At 39.4% G+C, this 17,243-nt stretch overlaps 1 protein-coding gene across 2 annotated transcripts in view; it reads right to left on the bottom strand.

Annotated features, from left to right (window-relative positions):
* The window catches only part of fchsd2 (FCH and double SH3 domains 2), a 244,362-nt gene that overhangs the window by 208,052 nt on the left and 19,067 nt on the right, over positions 1–17,243 (bottom strand). For both annotated transcript variants that reach the window (XM_080197533.1, XM_080197534.1), the window contains exon 3: positions 9,714–9,759. In XM_080197533.1, coding sequence (XP_080053659.1) covers positions 9,714–9,759 — 46 coding nt within the window. The remainder of the gene's footprint in view (positions 1–9,713; positions 9,760–17,243) is intronic.

Raw genomic sequence — 17,243 nt, 5'->3', positions numbered from 1 at the left:
TTATAGCTAGGATGTAAAGAAAGATCAAATTATATGGTAGCTTGTTTGTTTGGGACAAGGACTCTGTTCCGCAAAACCAGCTACTGGAAACACCAAAACCACGGTCAGCTCAGATTTGGAGTCACAGAGAGGATAGGCTGATGTCCTGAGTGCCATGTTGATAATTTTATGCTCAAACAACAAGTGCCAGAAATATAACCATGGCATGGAAGATAATAAGTCCCTAGGCTCCAATTCAGAATTCAGCATTTTATTAAAAGTAAAAGAGAAAAATAATCAAAAGTTGCCTCTGTGACAGTTTTTAAAGTTTTCCATCTGTTTGTAAATAGTGGAAGTGGAAGGGTGAATATTGGGGTTGAGGGAATACCTGCAGAGTCCAACTTCTCTTGTAGGACGTTTTGTGAATATTTGAAATTTAAATTGTTTTTGTAGTAGAAGTTACATTGTGACAGTTCTTATTGCAATAATTTAAACAGAAATTTGTTCAACATTATTGATGTTTTTCTTAGTGAAAAAATATTGTACTATTTTTAAAAACATCCATTACTTTTTAATTGTTTAACACAACTCATTGTTAAACTGAAGCTGCTTACTCGTGATGTAGAATAGTTATTACTGTGAAACACATTCGCACCTGAAATATCGCAACAGAAAAGCCTTGGCACAATTTCTAACACTTGTGCACTACTTTATAAACAATACCTCAAACAGTGTTACAACTACTCATATTTTATTACTTGGCTACCTTCCCTGCAACATCTGCTACATTGATACCTATCAATGCTGCTGTATTTTTCCAGTTTAGCTTATTGATATTGCTGTGTTGCCCAGCAAAGTTACGAAGCACTGAGAAACTTTGGGTCCTTGTGAAATCAAGTTTTACTTCTGCGCCTTTAACTCGGCAGTCACAGCATTAGCAGGCTTCCAGCTTCCATGACAATAGACAAATGCTACACGACAACCTAAGGGATTGAGACATGGCGGAAATTACAAATTACAAGTGATGGTCTCAGATTTAGAACCTTCACCATAACCACCACCTGCTGTGAAGTTCAACACTAGTGACTACTGCACAGTTTATTACCCTTGCTGCAAAGAAACTGAAATCTATGAACATTCCTATTATTACAAACACCTATTGCTCAGTCATTCAAAAGCATTTCTGTCGATCTAGCCGAATAAATCCTGCCAAACTCAGCCAATCCCAAGTGCTCCAAATACAGCAGAGAATGAATTAATAAACTTCAGGCAATGATACAAGTCAGTTTCATGTAATACACACATTATATATACAGTATTGAGCATCTCTTTTTCAACTTGCAGTAATTGCTGACAATTTAAATTCTGTTGATAGGATGGCATGATGGCAAGCACTACTGCCTCAGTGAGGGGTTCAATTTTGACCTTGGGTGACTGGCCATGTTAAATTGCCCCAAGACGTGTAGGTTAGATTCATTATCTATGGCAAATGAATTGGGTTACAGGGATAGAGAAGGGTGGTGGGCCTAGGTAAGATGCTCTTTTGAAGATTCGGTGTAAACTCAATGGGCTGAAGAGCCCCCTTCTGCACAGCGGGGATTTTATGGTTCTATTTACTTCCAATTTGCAAGTGTCAGAGAATTGATTTTCAATGATTAATTTTAGTTTTACTTACTCCAAGCTAAAACCTAACATGGTTTTATGCTGAATTTTGGGACACTAGCTCATGATCACACAGCTGGTTTTCAGCATTATATTCAAACTTGTTTTTTCATAGGTTTTTTTCCATTGGTCATAGGTTTTTCCACTTAAGGCAATGAAGCAAGCTATCAAGGTTGAACAATTACTGGTACCTCCTCCCTTCATCCACCTCCCTCCCAATTAAAATGATCAGTTCCAATGTATAAATTCAAAGTCCTATTTTTCAAAGAAAAACATGTATTAAAACATTCAGCCTTGTGCATTAAATTAGTGCAGTTTATCTTGTGATTTTTAAAGGATTTTAAAGAATCCCTGCAGTGCCGAAGGTGGCTATTCAGCCCACTGAGTTTACACCGAGTCTTTGAAAGAGCATCTTACCCAGGCCCATCACCCTTCTCTATCCCTGTAACTCTGCGCATTTACCATAGCTAATGAATCTAGCCTACATGTCTTGGGGCAATTTAGCCTGGCCAGTCACCCAAGGCCAGAATTGAACCCGGGCCTTTGGCAGTGAGGCAGCAGTGCTTGCCACCATGCCACCTTGTCAGCAGAATTTAAACTGCCAGTGCTTTTCACAGTACATAACCATCTTTTTGTAAATTTTGTAAGTTTAGAATGATATTTAATTAACTTTTGTAACTGCGCTTTTAATTTTAATACTAGTTGAATGTACTGCCACATTAAGCACACCAATCGCTTGAGCTTTGACTTTATATATATCTAACCTAAACTGTGTAATTGCTGTGACTTTTAAGTTTTGCAAAATTACTCTCAAGTTTAATTAACTGATATCAAGCACTGCCAGATACAAAAACATACTATAGCAAAGCAGTTGTCTTCAGCAAAAATACTGACAAACATCTGTTTAAATGAAGTTCCTTTTAGATCAATTAGACATCCAATTAACTTATGTTCTCAGATATCACATGCTGTCTTTATGCAAGTAAAAGCAGACATGAAAATTATTCTCACACTCTATACATAACACTATTGTAAATTTCTTTATCAGTTTTAATGTTATAAGCAATTTTCTAATTCTGTCCTTTGTTTCAAAAGTAATTCAATCCAAGTAACCAAACAGAAGTGACAACAGTCTATACAAAACACGGTGTCACTGACGAAGATCTGATTTAATGCCAATTACATTACATTTTGAGATGAGCTCAATATATCTATCATGGGGACATGGCAGCATATTTTCACCATTCTAAACAAATAGGCAGCACAGTGACACAGTGGTTAGCACTGCTGCGTCACAGCGCCAAGGACCTGGGTTCGATTCCTGGCTTGGATCACTGAATGTGTGGGGTTTGAACGTTCTCCTAGTGTCTGCATGGGTTTCCTTCAGGTGCTCCGGCTTCCTCCCACATTCTGAAAGATGCGCTGGTTAGGTGCATTGACCCAAACAGGTGCCAGACTGTGGCGGCTAACAGAATTTCACAGTAACTTCATTGCAGTGTTAATGTCAGCCTTACTTGTGACTAATAAATAAAAACCTTTTTAAAAAATGAACAAATAGGCAAGAGAGATATCATAAAACATACTTTACTTATTTTTTTTCAAGATAAAGAAACAAGGTTTAATGAGAAGGATGGTCCCAAAAGTAACTGATACTTTAAAAGGGCCAGACACAGGACAATGGAAAACAATATTAATAATTGATGACAATCACCCTTGAGAAACAAAAGAGGAACTGATCATGCCCACCTAGACCAATCACAGATTGATCACTCACCCATCAAGTCAATTAAGAATTAGCCTCACCCTAATTAGGCCAATTAGAATGCAAATCATTGATCCTGTTGTAGGCTGTGGTTTGGAATGAGTTAATAAACAGCAGCTTCCAGTCAACAAGTTGCGCAGCAAATAACTGCTGTCCAGTGGGAAGCAGAAGTTATGGAGAGAGAACAGAGACTGAGTGTCAAACTGCGCCCAAAGCTGAACTGGAAATCAAGAGCTGTAGTATGCTAGTCCAGTCCCACCCTGTCTTTAACAGGTATAAGTCTACATAAGTCTTATTGCAGATTTCCTGATTTATTTGACTAAACTGTCTTCTGTTTCCTAAATTGTTAAAGTCTCAAATGAACATGATTAGAATGCAAGTTAAAATACCTAGAATGTACTCAAGGGAGTCCCCAGACTGTCATTTAATTACAGTTCCTTCTCTGTCAGCCCTGGTGAAAAATTCTACTCCAAATAATTTTGAATTGCACTTTCTAAATCTCAATTGTCTAGTGGCTGTCATTTGCCACAAGACTTCTTTAGCCATTGCTGTGATTAGCCATCACTGAAACCTTTACCCTAACAGATTCTCTAACACTTGTGTATCCCAACAATCTATCTGGCACAGCCTCTATTTTTACACCGTCTAAGGGGCTCAGATTGGGGTGCATCTGGCTTATGCCATCCAAATAATGCTGAACCACGTCAAGACCCTACTTAACAAAAACACACAGAAAAGATAACCTATCACTTACCCGTGCCCCCACCCTCATCTCCAAATGCAGGGAGCTCAAGGACTTCATCACCAAAATTGAAACAATCCACTCTGCTGCCTCTAGCCGTCCTTCTTCTTGCATACCCCCTCCCCCTACTCTTGAAAGTCATTAGCCAAACTCCATCCCCTCTCCATTTTCCTTAAGTCTGTTGTCAGCTCTCAAATCTGTCCCCATCTTTCCTGAAACTTCATGTGTCAATGCCTTCATCAGTTCTTGGGTCCTTAACCACTGCTTTGTGTACAAAGTTAATGCCCTTGTCTCAGTACATCCTATAATTCTTCTCCAATGTCTTTCTCACATTATCCAGTTCAGTGGGGTTGCAGCGCCCAGCCAGTTAAAGTAGCACCCAGCAGAATTGCATCCCCTTCTTATAAAGATCACACGACAGGCCTGATCAGGCTGCTCCTGCACACCAGATGTTTGACATCCCTTGCACAGACTAACAATTTTTGCTACCTAATCGCCATCGGTGGGGAAACTAAAATGTCACTTTAGCTGACTGGCATTCTTTTTATTTTTCGTAATTATGTCAGTGCACTGCAGTGATTACACAATAGTATATTACCAATGAATTTTAGTTTTACTGTACTTCTGTTTAATTATGGGCACAATCAATTCCTATTAAAAGCTTGTCAGATAGAATTACAACATGAAATCTTGAGGCATCTTGAAGGGAATTGCTTGATAGGGCGGACGCAACACGGTTTCATTAAAGGGAAGTCGTGTCTGACAAATTTACTGGAGTTCTATGAGGATGTCTCTAGGGCAGTGGATAGAGGAGAGCCGGTGGATGTGGTCTTTCTGGATTTTCAGAAGGCGTTTGACAAGGTACCTCACAAGAGGTTATTGCAGAAGGTCAGGGGACATGGAGTTGGGGGTAGGGTGTTAGCGTGGATAGAGGATTGGTTGTCAAATAGGAGGCAGAGAGTGGGGGTCAATGGGTGCTATTCGGATTGGCGGTTGGTGACTAGTGGGGTGCCCCAGGGGTCGGTGCTGGGGCCTCAGCTATTTACCATTTATATAGATGATCTGGAGGAGGGAACCGAGTGCAGGGTGTCGAAATTTGCTGATGACACCAAGATTGGGGGAAAGGCAAATTGTGCGGAGGGTGTGGAGAGTCTGCAGAAGGATCTAGATAGGCTGGGCGAATGGGCCAGGAAATGGCAAATGGAATTTAATGTTGGCAAGTGTGAGGTGGTCCACTTTGGTAGGAAGAATGGTAGGAAGGACTATTACTTACGGGGCGAAAAACTGCAGCAGGCGACGGTGCAGAGGGACCTCGGGGTCCTTGTGCATGAGTTGCAAAAACCCAGCTTGCAGGTGCAGCAGGTGGTCAGGAAGGCGAATGGGATGCTGGCCTTCATAGCGAGGGGGATTGAATATAAAAGTAGGGAGGTCTTGCTGCAACTGTATAGGGCATTGGTGAGGCCGCAGCTGGAGTACTGTGTGCAGTTTTGGGCGCCGCACCTGCGCAAGGATATTTTGGCCCTGGAGGGAGTGCAGAGGAGGTTTACTAGGCTGATACCGGAGTTGAGGGGGTTGAGCTATGAGGAGAGGCTGAATAAACTAGGCTTGTACTCGCTAGAGTTTAGAAGAATGAGGGGAGATCTCATTGAGACGTATAAGATGATGAATGGGATGGATAGGATAGAGGTGGAGAGACTCTTCCCGCTCAAAAAAGACAGTAGGACTAGGGGGCACAGCCTCAAGATAAAGGGGAGGCGGTTTAGAACGGAGTTGAGGAGGAACTTCTTCACTCAAAGGGTGGTGAATCTCTGGAATTCTCTGCCCGTTGAAGTGGTGGAGGCTGCCTCGCTAAATATTTTTAAGAAGCAGGTTGATGGGTTTTTGATAAGAGAGGGGATTAAGGGTTATGGGGAGAGGGCGGGAAAGTGGAACTGAGCCACAACAGATCAGCCATGATCTTATTGAATGGCGGGGCAGGCTCGAAGGGCTAGATGGCCTACTCCTGCTCCTATTTCTTATGTTCTTATGAAATCACTCAACTAATCTTGCCAGCAGATAAATCTCAATATAAAGCACAAATTATACCTGCCAGGATCTAGATAGGAAGGAATGTGACAAACCTTGCACATAAGCAGACTTGGGAATAAATTCAAGACAAACGTGGATGAATCAGACAAAAAAAACTGGAAAAACAAAATCGAGAAATTTGCACTAACTCGCATTGGAAGCAGTTGTGAACAATATCTTGGTTAAATAGATTCATTTATTTTTTAAAGATGGATAGGGCAATAGAGCTAAGGGGATATAGGGAGAGGTTTCCAGAGAGCATTGAAGCAGCTGCATGAGTGATGGTAAAAAAGCAGAGAAAATCAGAACTGAGGATCAAAATGTGTAAAAAAAGGATTAGTTGGGAGTTTATGAAGGGTTGAATAATGGCAGGCAAGCAAGATAGGGGTTGGAGAAATCAAGTACTGAAGTGACAAAAATGTAGATAAGGGTTTCAGTGACAATAGTGGATGGGAGGGCAAGAAAGGTAGGGGTGAGAACTGGAGTTAACATTTTTTGGTGACTGCTGGGTTGTAAGATTTAACACCCAACCTCTAAATCATGCCAGAAAATATTTTGCAAAGTCTGATTTAGAATGAGAAGCAAGAGAGAGGAGACAAAGCTGGCCATAAAGAAGTTGATGATAGCATTGAAAGTCTTTGCCTTAATGTTCCCAAAGTTCAGCTAAAGGAAACATTAAATGAGTGGGCAAAACTGTTCTGAACAGAGTTTAACATGAGGTCATGCAAGACAGGTCCTAAAAGGTGAGAAGTTCGGAACTGTAAAGGCGCAGAGTGAAATGAAATCCCCGTACAGACATCATAAAAAGCTGATGTACAGGTACAAAATAAAATTAAAAAATCAAATGTTAGTCTATCTCAGGAGAGCTAGAATACAAATGTAAAAAAAAAGTTATTTTGCAGCTATTAAAAGCTCCAGTTAGTCCCCATCTGGATAACTATATTGAGTCTGAGAACCACATAATTGTAACAATGCATAAGTCTTAACATGGATGCAGCACAGATTCACCAGAAATGATATTGGAGCTTAAAAGATTAAATTATGAAAGCTATATAGAGTAGGCTTCTATTCCCTTCAGCAGAGATGATTGGGGTGGTCTAATTGAGGTGTTTAACTGTTACTCCCACACCAGCCCAGTTTCAACAAGGGGAGGAGGGGAAATTAAACCTTAGTCATAACTGATTCTGTCAATTTCATTTCCCAGTAATCCCCTTGGTTGATGAGAGCTAATCAGTATATTCATAATACTATTTGGTTTTCAGAAAGGAATGATTGTAATTCATGCAAAACTGGACTTCTGAAGAGTTAAAACCTTTGAAATGAATTAACTGAAAAAGCTATTTGAAAAGGGTGAGCAGTAATTGGCGACGTTGCCTGTTTAAACCAAACATGAGCATGAAGCAAAATTCCTCCTACTTCCAGCTCTACAACATTGTCAACTTGGAACTGTAAAATCCTTAATGCAGAAGGAGGCCATTCAGCCCAGAGTCTGCATTGACTCGTCAAAACAGCAACTCATCCAAGCTCACCCTCTGCCCTATCACTGTAACCCCGCAAATTTAACATGGCTAATCCACCTAACCTATACATCTTCGGGCTATGGGGGGAAACCAGACTACCCAGAGGAAACCTACACAGACATGGGGAGAACATATAAACTCCAAAGATAGTCACCCAAAGCTGGAATTGAACCCAGGTCCCTGGCAGTTGAGGCAGCAGTGCTAATCACTGTACCACCAGTTCACCCATTACCTCTGCCATATGAAACATGTTTAATGCATTTAACATTTCCACCACCCTTTTGCTCTTTCTACAAAATAGAAGGCCAGCAAACTCCAACTAGTTCAAACCACTGCCTTGTATAATGTCCCACATCAAATCGTACTCACCCATCACCTCCATAGAGTATCAATCCTTTTATGCATTAGATTTGAAACTTGTTCCGTAGTATCGCCATGATCTTATCTTCACCACTGCCACCCACCCACTTCCCTTACTAAGCAACCCCACACCCATTTTTGAAGATTCCATTTGTCTGACTTGGATCTCTTTCCTGCCATCACCACAATGGCCACTTCACACCTCTGAACCACACAACCCACAACTGGAATTTTTCATGCCACTACTGAAAGCAGAGTTAGCTACTGCTGGGAACTTGCTCACTTCTCCACTTTTGAACAGTTTCTTCCACCAAGCATTCAGCCACTACTGTTGATATTTCCCTTTCTGTATTCTGTAGCTATCTAGATACTATAATATGAATGGAAAGTGTTCTATGTTGCTCTATTCAGTTAGAATTTTAGTTTAGGTACTGAACATCATCCAGTCATCTTGCTGCGAAATATCTCTGAATCCCTACAATCTGATCTCCATTATGACTCTCAGTAAATAATTGAACTACTGTCACGATTTTTCAAATGCAGTTTCTTCACGTCTCTTGGAGGGTTACTGCTGCATATCTTTGCTTTTTCCAACTTCATTCTTCAACCGGCTCATTGAAAATTCCCACATTTTCTCTATCCTCCAAAAAGTTCCGCATTTTCCTTTGTACCAAATAATTATTTCCATCTCATTTCACCTACTTTCCTATGAAGCCGGCATCCATCCAAGATTTGGGCGTGAAGTTTTACTGAGTCAGCAAAATGGCACCAAAACCCTGATTCCAGAAGTCCTCCTCGCCCCCCCCCCCCCCCAGAGTTTTCAATGGGAGTGTGTGTGTGTGTATGTCAGGGTGTCTTGGTATGGAGAGCATGTGGGAGCTGATGGGATCAAGGGCTAGAGGGTTTTTTTTTCACTTTACTGTTTTTATTGCAACTAGAATGAAGTCCAGGGCACTGAGGTGAACCTTTTCACTAGCCCACCTCAGTACTCAGCAGCTCTGTGACTGCCTCTGCATTGTTCCCAGGGGCAGCAAAGTCAACTCTACATAGCACGTACTCCCCTCAATGGGACAAAAATCTGGCCATTTGCAGAAGTCAAGTTTAGGGAGTCAGGAATTTTTCTGGCTGTGCACCCAATTTGGGAATGAAAATTCGGCCCTTGGAATTCTGTCCCCATACCAGAGAGGCTTTTCTAGTACCTCTTACAAACACTTGTAAAGAATTCATGGAAAAGCTTAAGCCTCTACTCTTTCCTTTGTTCTAATCTCTTCTTTAATTTGACTACTCTATTAAAACTGTTATGATTCCTCTGAACTTTCCTCAAGTGCCAACACTACTCCCCCTATCTTGGTACCTTAATGAAATCAAAATTCATCACCTAGTCACATACTTTAAAATCAATTTTTTCTTGGGATTTCAAAACTCAAACATTTTTCCTCCTCCTACATATTGCAGGCCTTTATATTAGTTTGAATTAATTTCATCATCACTTACTGATTTACTTCGCCCTGTTTTACTCAAAGGTCCTTGGCAATGGGCATTAGTTTGTGAATTTAAAACATGGTTTCTGCTATAATGCAATATCTGAGCTATAAAAAAAAGGAATTCACTCACACCTTACCTGAGCATAGTCCTTCTCAATTGCAATTCTCTTCTGACTAAAAGTCCTAGAAGACAAGGAACAAAGCTAAGTTAATTGTGAAAAGAACTAAAATATAAGCAATTTATTTAATTACACACACAGATGTAAAGAATAACTATATGGATCATTAACTATCACTGTCATTTAATTTTAACATAGTCTTTCCAAGTTGTGTACGTTCCATTATAAAACCACAGATATTAAAACATAATTTGAAAAGTCAACTTTATAATGGGGTAAATAATGAAAATAAGAGACATATGGCAAGCAGGATGTCTCTAAGACCAAAGAATACAATATTAGAAGTCATCAAATGCAATGGGTTTTTTTTAGGGGAACTGGGAGTGGTGCTGAAATCTGCAGGTGAAATCTTCATTCTTGTCTTTATTACCTCCAAAGTATTCCAACAAAACTGGCTGGCATCTTGCATTCCACCTTCCATAAATTTGAGATCATCCTAAACTCTGTTGCCTGTGTCCTTAAGTTTCAATCATCTGTCACCTCTGTTCCCGCTGACTTACGTTGGCTTTGTGAAGCAACATCTTGAATTTAAAGTTCTCACCCTTGTTTTCAAATCCCTCCATGGCCTTGTCCCTCCCTATATCTGTAATCTCCTTCAGCCACATAACCCTCCTAGATATTTGCACTCTCACCAAATTTTGACCTCTTGAGAATCCCAATTTTAATTGCTCCATCACTGGCAGCCATGTTTTTATCTGCCGGGACCCTCAACTCTGCAACTCCCTCCTAAAACTTCTCCAATTCTCTATCTTGCTTTCTTCCTCTAAGATGCTCAAAATCTTTTTCTTCGGCCAAGTTTTTGTTTATCAGGGCTAATAAAGCCTAATGTGGCTTTGTGTCTCATTTTGCTTCATAATGTTGCTGTGTTGTGCTATACAAATATACATTTTTGCAACTGCATTACAAACATAAAAACGTGTGGGTCAATCATCACCTGGAAAGAGAAAAAGACAATTTATGATATTTCACCAGTGTACTTTTGATTAGAACTTTCCTGTTAAAGTCAATTATAAAATTGTTTTGGTGACAACCTATCATCACTATGACATAAATGCCAATACACAATATGAAGAGATGGAGAAGGAATTTGGAGGGCAGAAATGAGAAAATAATGAATGCAATAAAAAGTATAACTAACTTATCCAAGCATTTGTAACAGGTTTTTATGAACTTATTATTCCTATAAGGATACTTGAGTGTCACGTGGGAGAAAGTTATGTTCATTCCTGAGTAATCCAACTTGGTATATCTCATAGCTGCAATACTACACCAATTAAAAAGATGGCATTATTGTTCGTGCTTTGCATACAGTGGTTTGAAATATGTAAATGATTCATTATAGTAGTAGTGCAACTGTAGTTTTGTTTTCTCCAAATGTAAACAGCTTTCAGTTTGTGAAAATAAAATTTGCTCTATCCTTTAACTGTGTCTAATAAGCACAATCTTAAACAACCTTGGGTCTTCAATGATATTAATAAAATAATATGATTTACGATACAAGCTGAGTCTTTGCTTCTCAGCCCAATATGCCCTAAAAGCACAAAATCTGTGTTGAATTGACTTTTGTTTTTAAAAAAATTTACGAAATTACAGAACAATGGTTGGGATCCCCCCCTCACCTGCAAACGCACGGTGGACTTTCCAGCAACGGATCTCGCCAGCAATAAGGGCTGGCAAATCCTAGCCAACATATTTCTTAACATAAAGCAACACAGTTAAGCCAATTTTTAATAATTGGTTTTGAAAAACTGAGCATCAGTCCCACAATTCAAATTTACAAATATTGAATTATTTAGTCAATTACTGCAGAGGAATAAAAATTAAAGGAAAAGCTATGCCATTCTCACCAGCTATTCATATCAAAAGACTGTCTTTACTCAAATAACACTTTCTGCATATGAACAGAGCACAACAAAGATAACAATCTGACCAGTAAATTCCTGCCAATGACAGATCATAGGACAAGTCCTAAAGTGCAGCAAAGTACCACACATAGAGCTAGAAGGTGAATTAGAGTGGATGGCTTTGCGTCAGCTCTTAGTGATGATACGCAGTGCTGTACAAATTACTACAATTTGATGCAGTACCATGGTAACCATTTCAGAATTTCTGCATTCCCTTCAGTAAAGATCTCCAAGTAGATTTCATCCCCCAATACAATCATTCTCATCCTTTGCCAATATATCTCTTTTACTCCTAAAGGAGTTGTCTACTCATCAGGGTAGTTTTATGGATGTCAGCTACCTCTGGTATGCCTTTCAGGTCACACAATTCATGTGCTCAGACGTTCATTCCCAATGTCCTCACCTGACATTCAAATGCATGTATTTGGGATTAGGGACATGAGACTAGAATCACAAATAGAAACTTCATCAATTTTCCCCTCCTTAGTCAAAGGCTGCTTAACAGAATTGTAGGACCTAATGCCAACACATCTGAGTTGACTCTGCAGACCATATAGATTAAATCAGAAACTAAAGTAATTTAGTTATTCATTGAATTAATGTGGTGAGCCAAAGGATGGCATGTAAATAGCATTTTATAGTTCTAAATTTAGGTTAGATAACATAACTAGCATCTCATATTTCAGACTTCAGTATCCAATACTCCTGCAATATACAAGCTGAGTCTTTGCTTCTCAGCCCGATATGCCCTAAAAGCACAAAATCTGTGTTGAATTGACTTTTGTTTTTAAAAAAATTTACGAAATCACAGAACAATGGTTGGGATCCCCTCCTCACCTGCAAACGCACGGTGGACTTTCCAGCAACGGATCTCGCCAGCAATAGGGGCTGGAAAATCCTAGCCAACATATTTCTTAACATAAAGCAATTATAACCCAATCCCATAAAAACTGGAAAGAGAAAATGAATGCCAAAAATAAACCACACTGTATAATCAATCATTCGTTCCAAAACTACTTTGGTACTCAGCGCAATATTTCAGTGATGCCACTGTACAGAAATTACAGATCAAGGACTTGCCAGGCACTATTTCTCCTTCATGTGCAGTAAAATGAAATTGAAATTAAATAGTTAAATTTAAAAGTTCAGTTCCCATACTTGCTGTGGTTCATCATTCAGGCTTTCCCTCTTACCTTGCTACACACCTGATGCACAGACGTACCTCTCAAGCTGCACAAACAACTGTCTTGCTCTAATGGAAATATATCTATGGTCCTTTGTGAACTATAGCTACTTGCCTCCCTAAATCTTGTCCATCATCTCGGTTCTTTCTGAAACTAATTTTCAGGATATAGGACGTGACTGGCAAGGCCAGCAGTGCTTGTCCACCCTAGTTACGCTGAGAAGTTGGTGGTGAATCTTCTTATTGTACTGCTGCAGGTGCTATGAAGGTGCTGCAACAATACTGTGATCGGAAATGCTAAGATTTGACAATGAAGGAAAAAAATTCCCAAGATAAGATCCCATTTACGAAATTACAGAACAATGGTTGGGATCCCCCCATCACCTGCAAACAGACGGTGGACTTTCCAGCAACGGATCTCGCCAGCAATGTGGGCTGGAAAATCCTAGCCAACATATTTCTTAACATAAAGCAACACAGTTAAGCCAATTTTTAATAATTGGTTTTGAAAAACTGAGCGTCAGTCCCACAATTCAAATTTACAAATATTGAATTATTTAGTCAATTACGGGGTGACAAAAAAAAGGTTTCTAATGTATTTCATTTGTATAGCACTTTTAATGTAATGAAACATCCCAATGCACATCAGTGGAGCATTATAAAATAAAGATATACACTGAGCCACAAAGAAATATTAGATCAGATGACCAAACCAAAGAGGTAGATTTTAAGTGTCTTAAAGGAAGGAAGTGAGAGAGATGTAGGGAGGGGAGTCCACATCTTGGACCTAGGCAACTGAAGGCATGCTCATCAAGGATGGAGCAATTGAAATAGTTAATGCACAAGAGGCCAGAATTAAAGGTCTCTGGTGAACGTTACAGGGTCGGAGGAGTACATAGACAGGAAGGGACTTGACCATGAAGAGATTTGAAAACAACTTTGAGAATTTTAAAATCAAGACACTGCTTGGCTGGAAGCCAATACAGGTCATTGAGCATAGGGCTAACAAGGGAATTAAACTTGCTGGGAGTTATGACATGAGCAGCAGTGTCTGGGTGACCTAAAGTGTAGACAGTGTAGAATGTACAAGACCAGCCAGGAGTGCATTGGCACAGTCGAGTTTAGGGATAACAAAGGGACACATCATTGTTCTGGAAGGGTTGTGTGGCTGGAAGAGATTACAGAGAGAGGGAGGGGCAAAGCCACAGAGGAATTAGAAAATAAGGATGAGAATGTTAAATTCAAGATGTTGTTTAACCAGGAGGCAATGTAGGTCAGCGAGAACAGAAGTGATAGATGATTGGAACTTCATGTGAGAAAGGACTTGGGCAACAGAATTTAGGATGATCTCAAATTTATGGAGGGTAGAATGTGAGACACCAGCAGACAGTTTTTTTTGTTGAAATACTCTGGAGGTTGCAGATGAGCTGAGGCAGGGGAGAAGTCAACTGATGCAACGGAGATGGAAATGGGAGTTATAGTGATGGCAGAAATAGGAGATTGGAAGCTTTTTCAGGATCACCACAGTCGTGAACAAACTTGGCTTGATTGTAGGCTGTTACCAAGGAGAGAGATGGAATTAGTAGTTAAGAAACAACGTTTGGTGTGAAGAATCAAAACAATGGCTTCTGTCATCTCAATATTCATTGGAGGAAAAGCTCCTCGTCCAATGCTGGATGTCAAATTAGCAATCTTCTAACTTAGCAACACTGGAACAGTTGAGGAAGGTGGTGGTGAGATAGCCTTGGCTGGCACCAGTACACATAAGATGACAGACAAATTAGGGGAACCATCAAAATGACAAAGAATGAGGGCTGTAAAAAATTGAGAAATACAGCCAAAGAAAATTCATAAAATGAGAGAATTTTCAAATTAATACACTGAGGGCCAAGGAGCCAGATAGGGCAAGAGAGGACTAGAGTGGCACACAGACATAGTAAAGAATAGAATATGTACAGCAGAGTTAAGGATGGAACCACTTTGTATTATATGTAGCACAAGTGTGGAAAACTGGTAAAATTTGGACTTCTTACCCAAGGGTGATGGGAGCTGACAAATGCAGGCAGTGTTGTAGAAATAGTGGTTTTGCTGATGATAGGTTTAGTTGCTGTTAATATTAAAGCACATGGCATCAAAGCCAATGTGGCAGCATAGTTAGGAATTGATTTAAGGATAGAGAACAGCATTGTGGTTAATGTAAGTTTTTCATGACTGGAGCAGTGTAAATAGTGGTATCTTTCAGGGCCTAGCTCTGGACCCCAAATATGCATCATGTAAATATTTGTTATACAAATATCACATTTTTAAGGTGACAACTGGTAGGGAATGTAGTTAATTTTTGAGTGGATGTAAACAACATCAGACTAATACACAGGACAACAGATTGTACACACGATAGATAAAATTTACCTCAGGGAAATGTTAAATTATACACTTCAAAGAAGAATAAAGGGGATGTATAGAGTAAATCAAAAGCTGTTAAAAGCAAATAAGAGCAGATATGCTTGAAGGTGCAGCTACATAACTGCCAAAGTGGGAGTACAAGTTAAGAAAGTTTTCTTTAAAAAAACATTGGGATCAAAGTTTCATAAATGATAGGACACAGGAGTATCAAAGCAAAAAAAAACTAATGCCGAAACAGTTTAAATGATTACTTCAACCAAGGTAAAAGTGTATCCATTTTTGAATGTCTTACAACGATAAATGACTTTATTTATGAATAGGGATTAGTAAAACTGGGGCATATTTCATTGGAGCAGAGCAATAAAACAAAATATACAGCAGGTTCAACATGGGTAAAGATGGGCTATAGCAACAGCAAGGGCAAGGGCAGCTGGAATTTAAACAGGGCTGGGAGAAAGCATGTCTTTCCACTTGCACAGGCATCCCAAACTCCTCCTGAGTGATAATAATCTGCAAATCTCCAGGGCCCTGGATTCCAGTTGTCAAAGACCATAGGAAGACATGAAAGAGGTCAGAGATTGGGCAGATGCAATTCAATATAGATTGTGGCGCAAGAATAAAGTAATAGAGACCAGAAAATGCAAGACACAAAATGGGTCAGAGAAATCCTACTGCTTGAATATTCAAGTTCCTTAATAAATGGAGCACAAGTACACAGGACCATAAATATAGGTAAATGAGTCCTTGGTGTGTTTTACCATTTTTAAACTTGTAAGTGAAATCAGGAACAAAAAAGAAAGTGTTGGAAAATTCTCAGCAAATCTGAAAACATCTGGGGAGAGCGCACAGAGCTAATGTTTCAAGTCTAGAAGAGCTTTGACAAAGATTGTATAGTGATTGTATAATGTGAACGACCAAGTTGTATGTAATTGTCTGACAAACCCATGGTTTTAAAGTGCATCATACTGAAACCTGAGCTTTCAATTATCTTTGCAAATCAAGGTATAGATTTTGTTAAACTTACATCAAACAGTTCGGCCCCGTTGTGATTACATCTCCCAATTCTAGGAAACTGAAGGATATGGGGGGATAGTAAAGGGGGGAGAACAGGGGCCTGGCAATTGGAGAAGCACAGTAAGAAGTCTCACAACACCAAGTTAAAGTCTAACGGGTTTATTTGGCACTAGCTTTCAGAGTCTCAGGTTCCTTCATCAGGTGGGTAAGGACTTGTGTTCAAAGTTTCAACTGGTATGCATCTGCGGTCTGATACATTGGCTTACCATGCAATTATTTTTTAATTGTCCAATCCTTCGTTAAAAAATGGTCTACAATATTTATATGCTGCTGTTGAATGGCTTGCATTAAATTCAATATATTCCCTTAAATTGTTTATACTTATAGCAAACATCCATATACTCAAAAACTTCAACAAGCATTTGAAATATTTAGTGGAACATATGCTCTCCTTACTGGTATGGAGTCAGTGTGTTCAGTACAGTTACCAACAAGGATTGAATGTTTTGCACAAGTATCACTTCACACCCCAGACTTCTAGGTTGAGAACACACCACAGATCTTTTGTGGAAGAGTGATTTTCATTCAGGTACAAACTGAATTTTCAGACCTCATCTTCTGCATTTCTGAAACCATTTGAAACTGCTAACCACAGAAAAACTGAGGCCCTGTAATACTTGTTTCAGTTGAAACAATTTTGATTACTGCTCTCTTCTGCAGATATAAAAAACCTCAATTCAACATCCTTTAAAATAAAGGCATTCCTTTTAAATGTTTGTAAATATCATCAGGAGGCTGGATTGAAAAGGGAGAGAGAAAAGGCAACAGGTTACATTCTAAATTTGCCAACCTGCTGCCTTCATTGGAATGACATTGTGGTCAATAAATTAGTGCTGACTATTGATAATTAATTGATTTATTTATTTAAAAACAAATATTGATTTCTGATCATTTGCTACTGGAGAAAATAGTTCTAAAATGCAA

This window comes from Carcharhinus amblyrhynchos, chromosome 10 (assembly GCF_965287045.1).
Source record: "Carcharhinus amblyrhynchos chromosome 10, sCarAmb.v2.hapA, whole genome shotgun sequence".
In the NCBI taxonomy this organism is placed as follows: Eukaryota; Metazoa; Chordata; class Chondrichthyes; order Carcharhiniformes; family Carcharhinidae; genus Carcharhinus; species Carcharhinus amblyrhynchos.
This window is presented reverse-complemented; position numbering and strand designations above follow the sequence as displayed.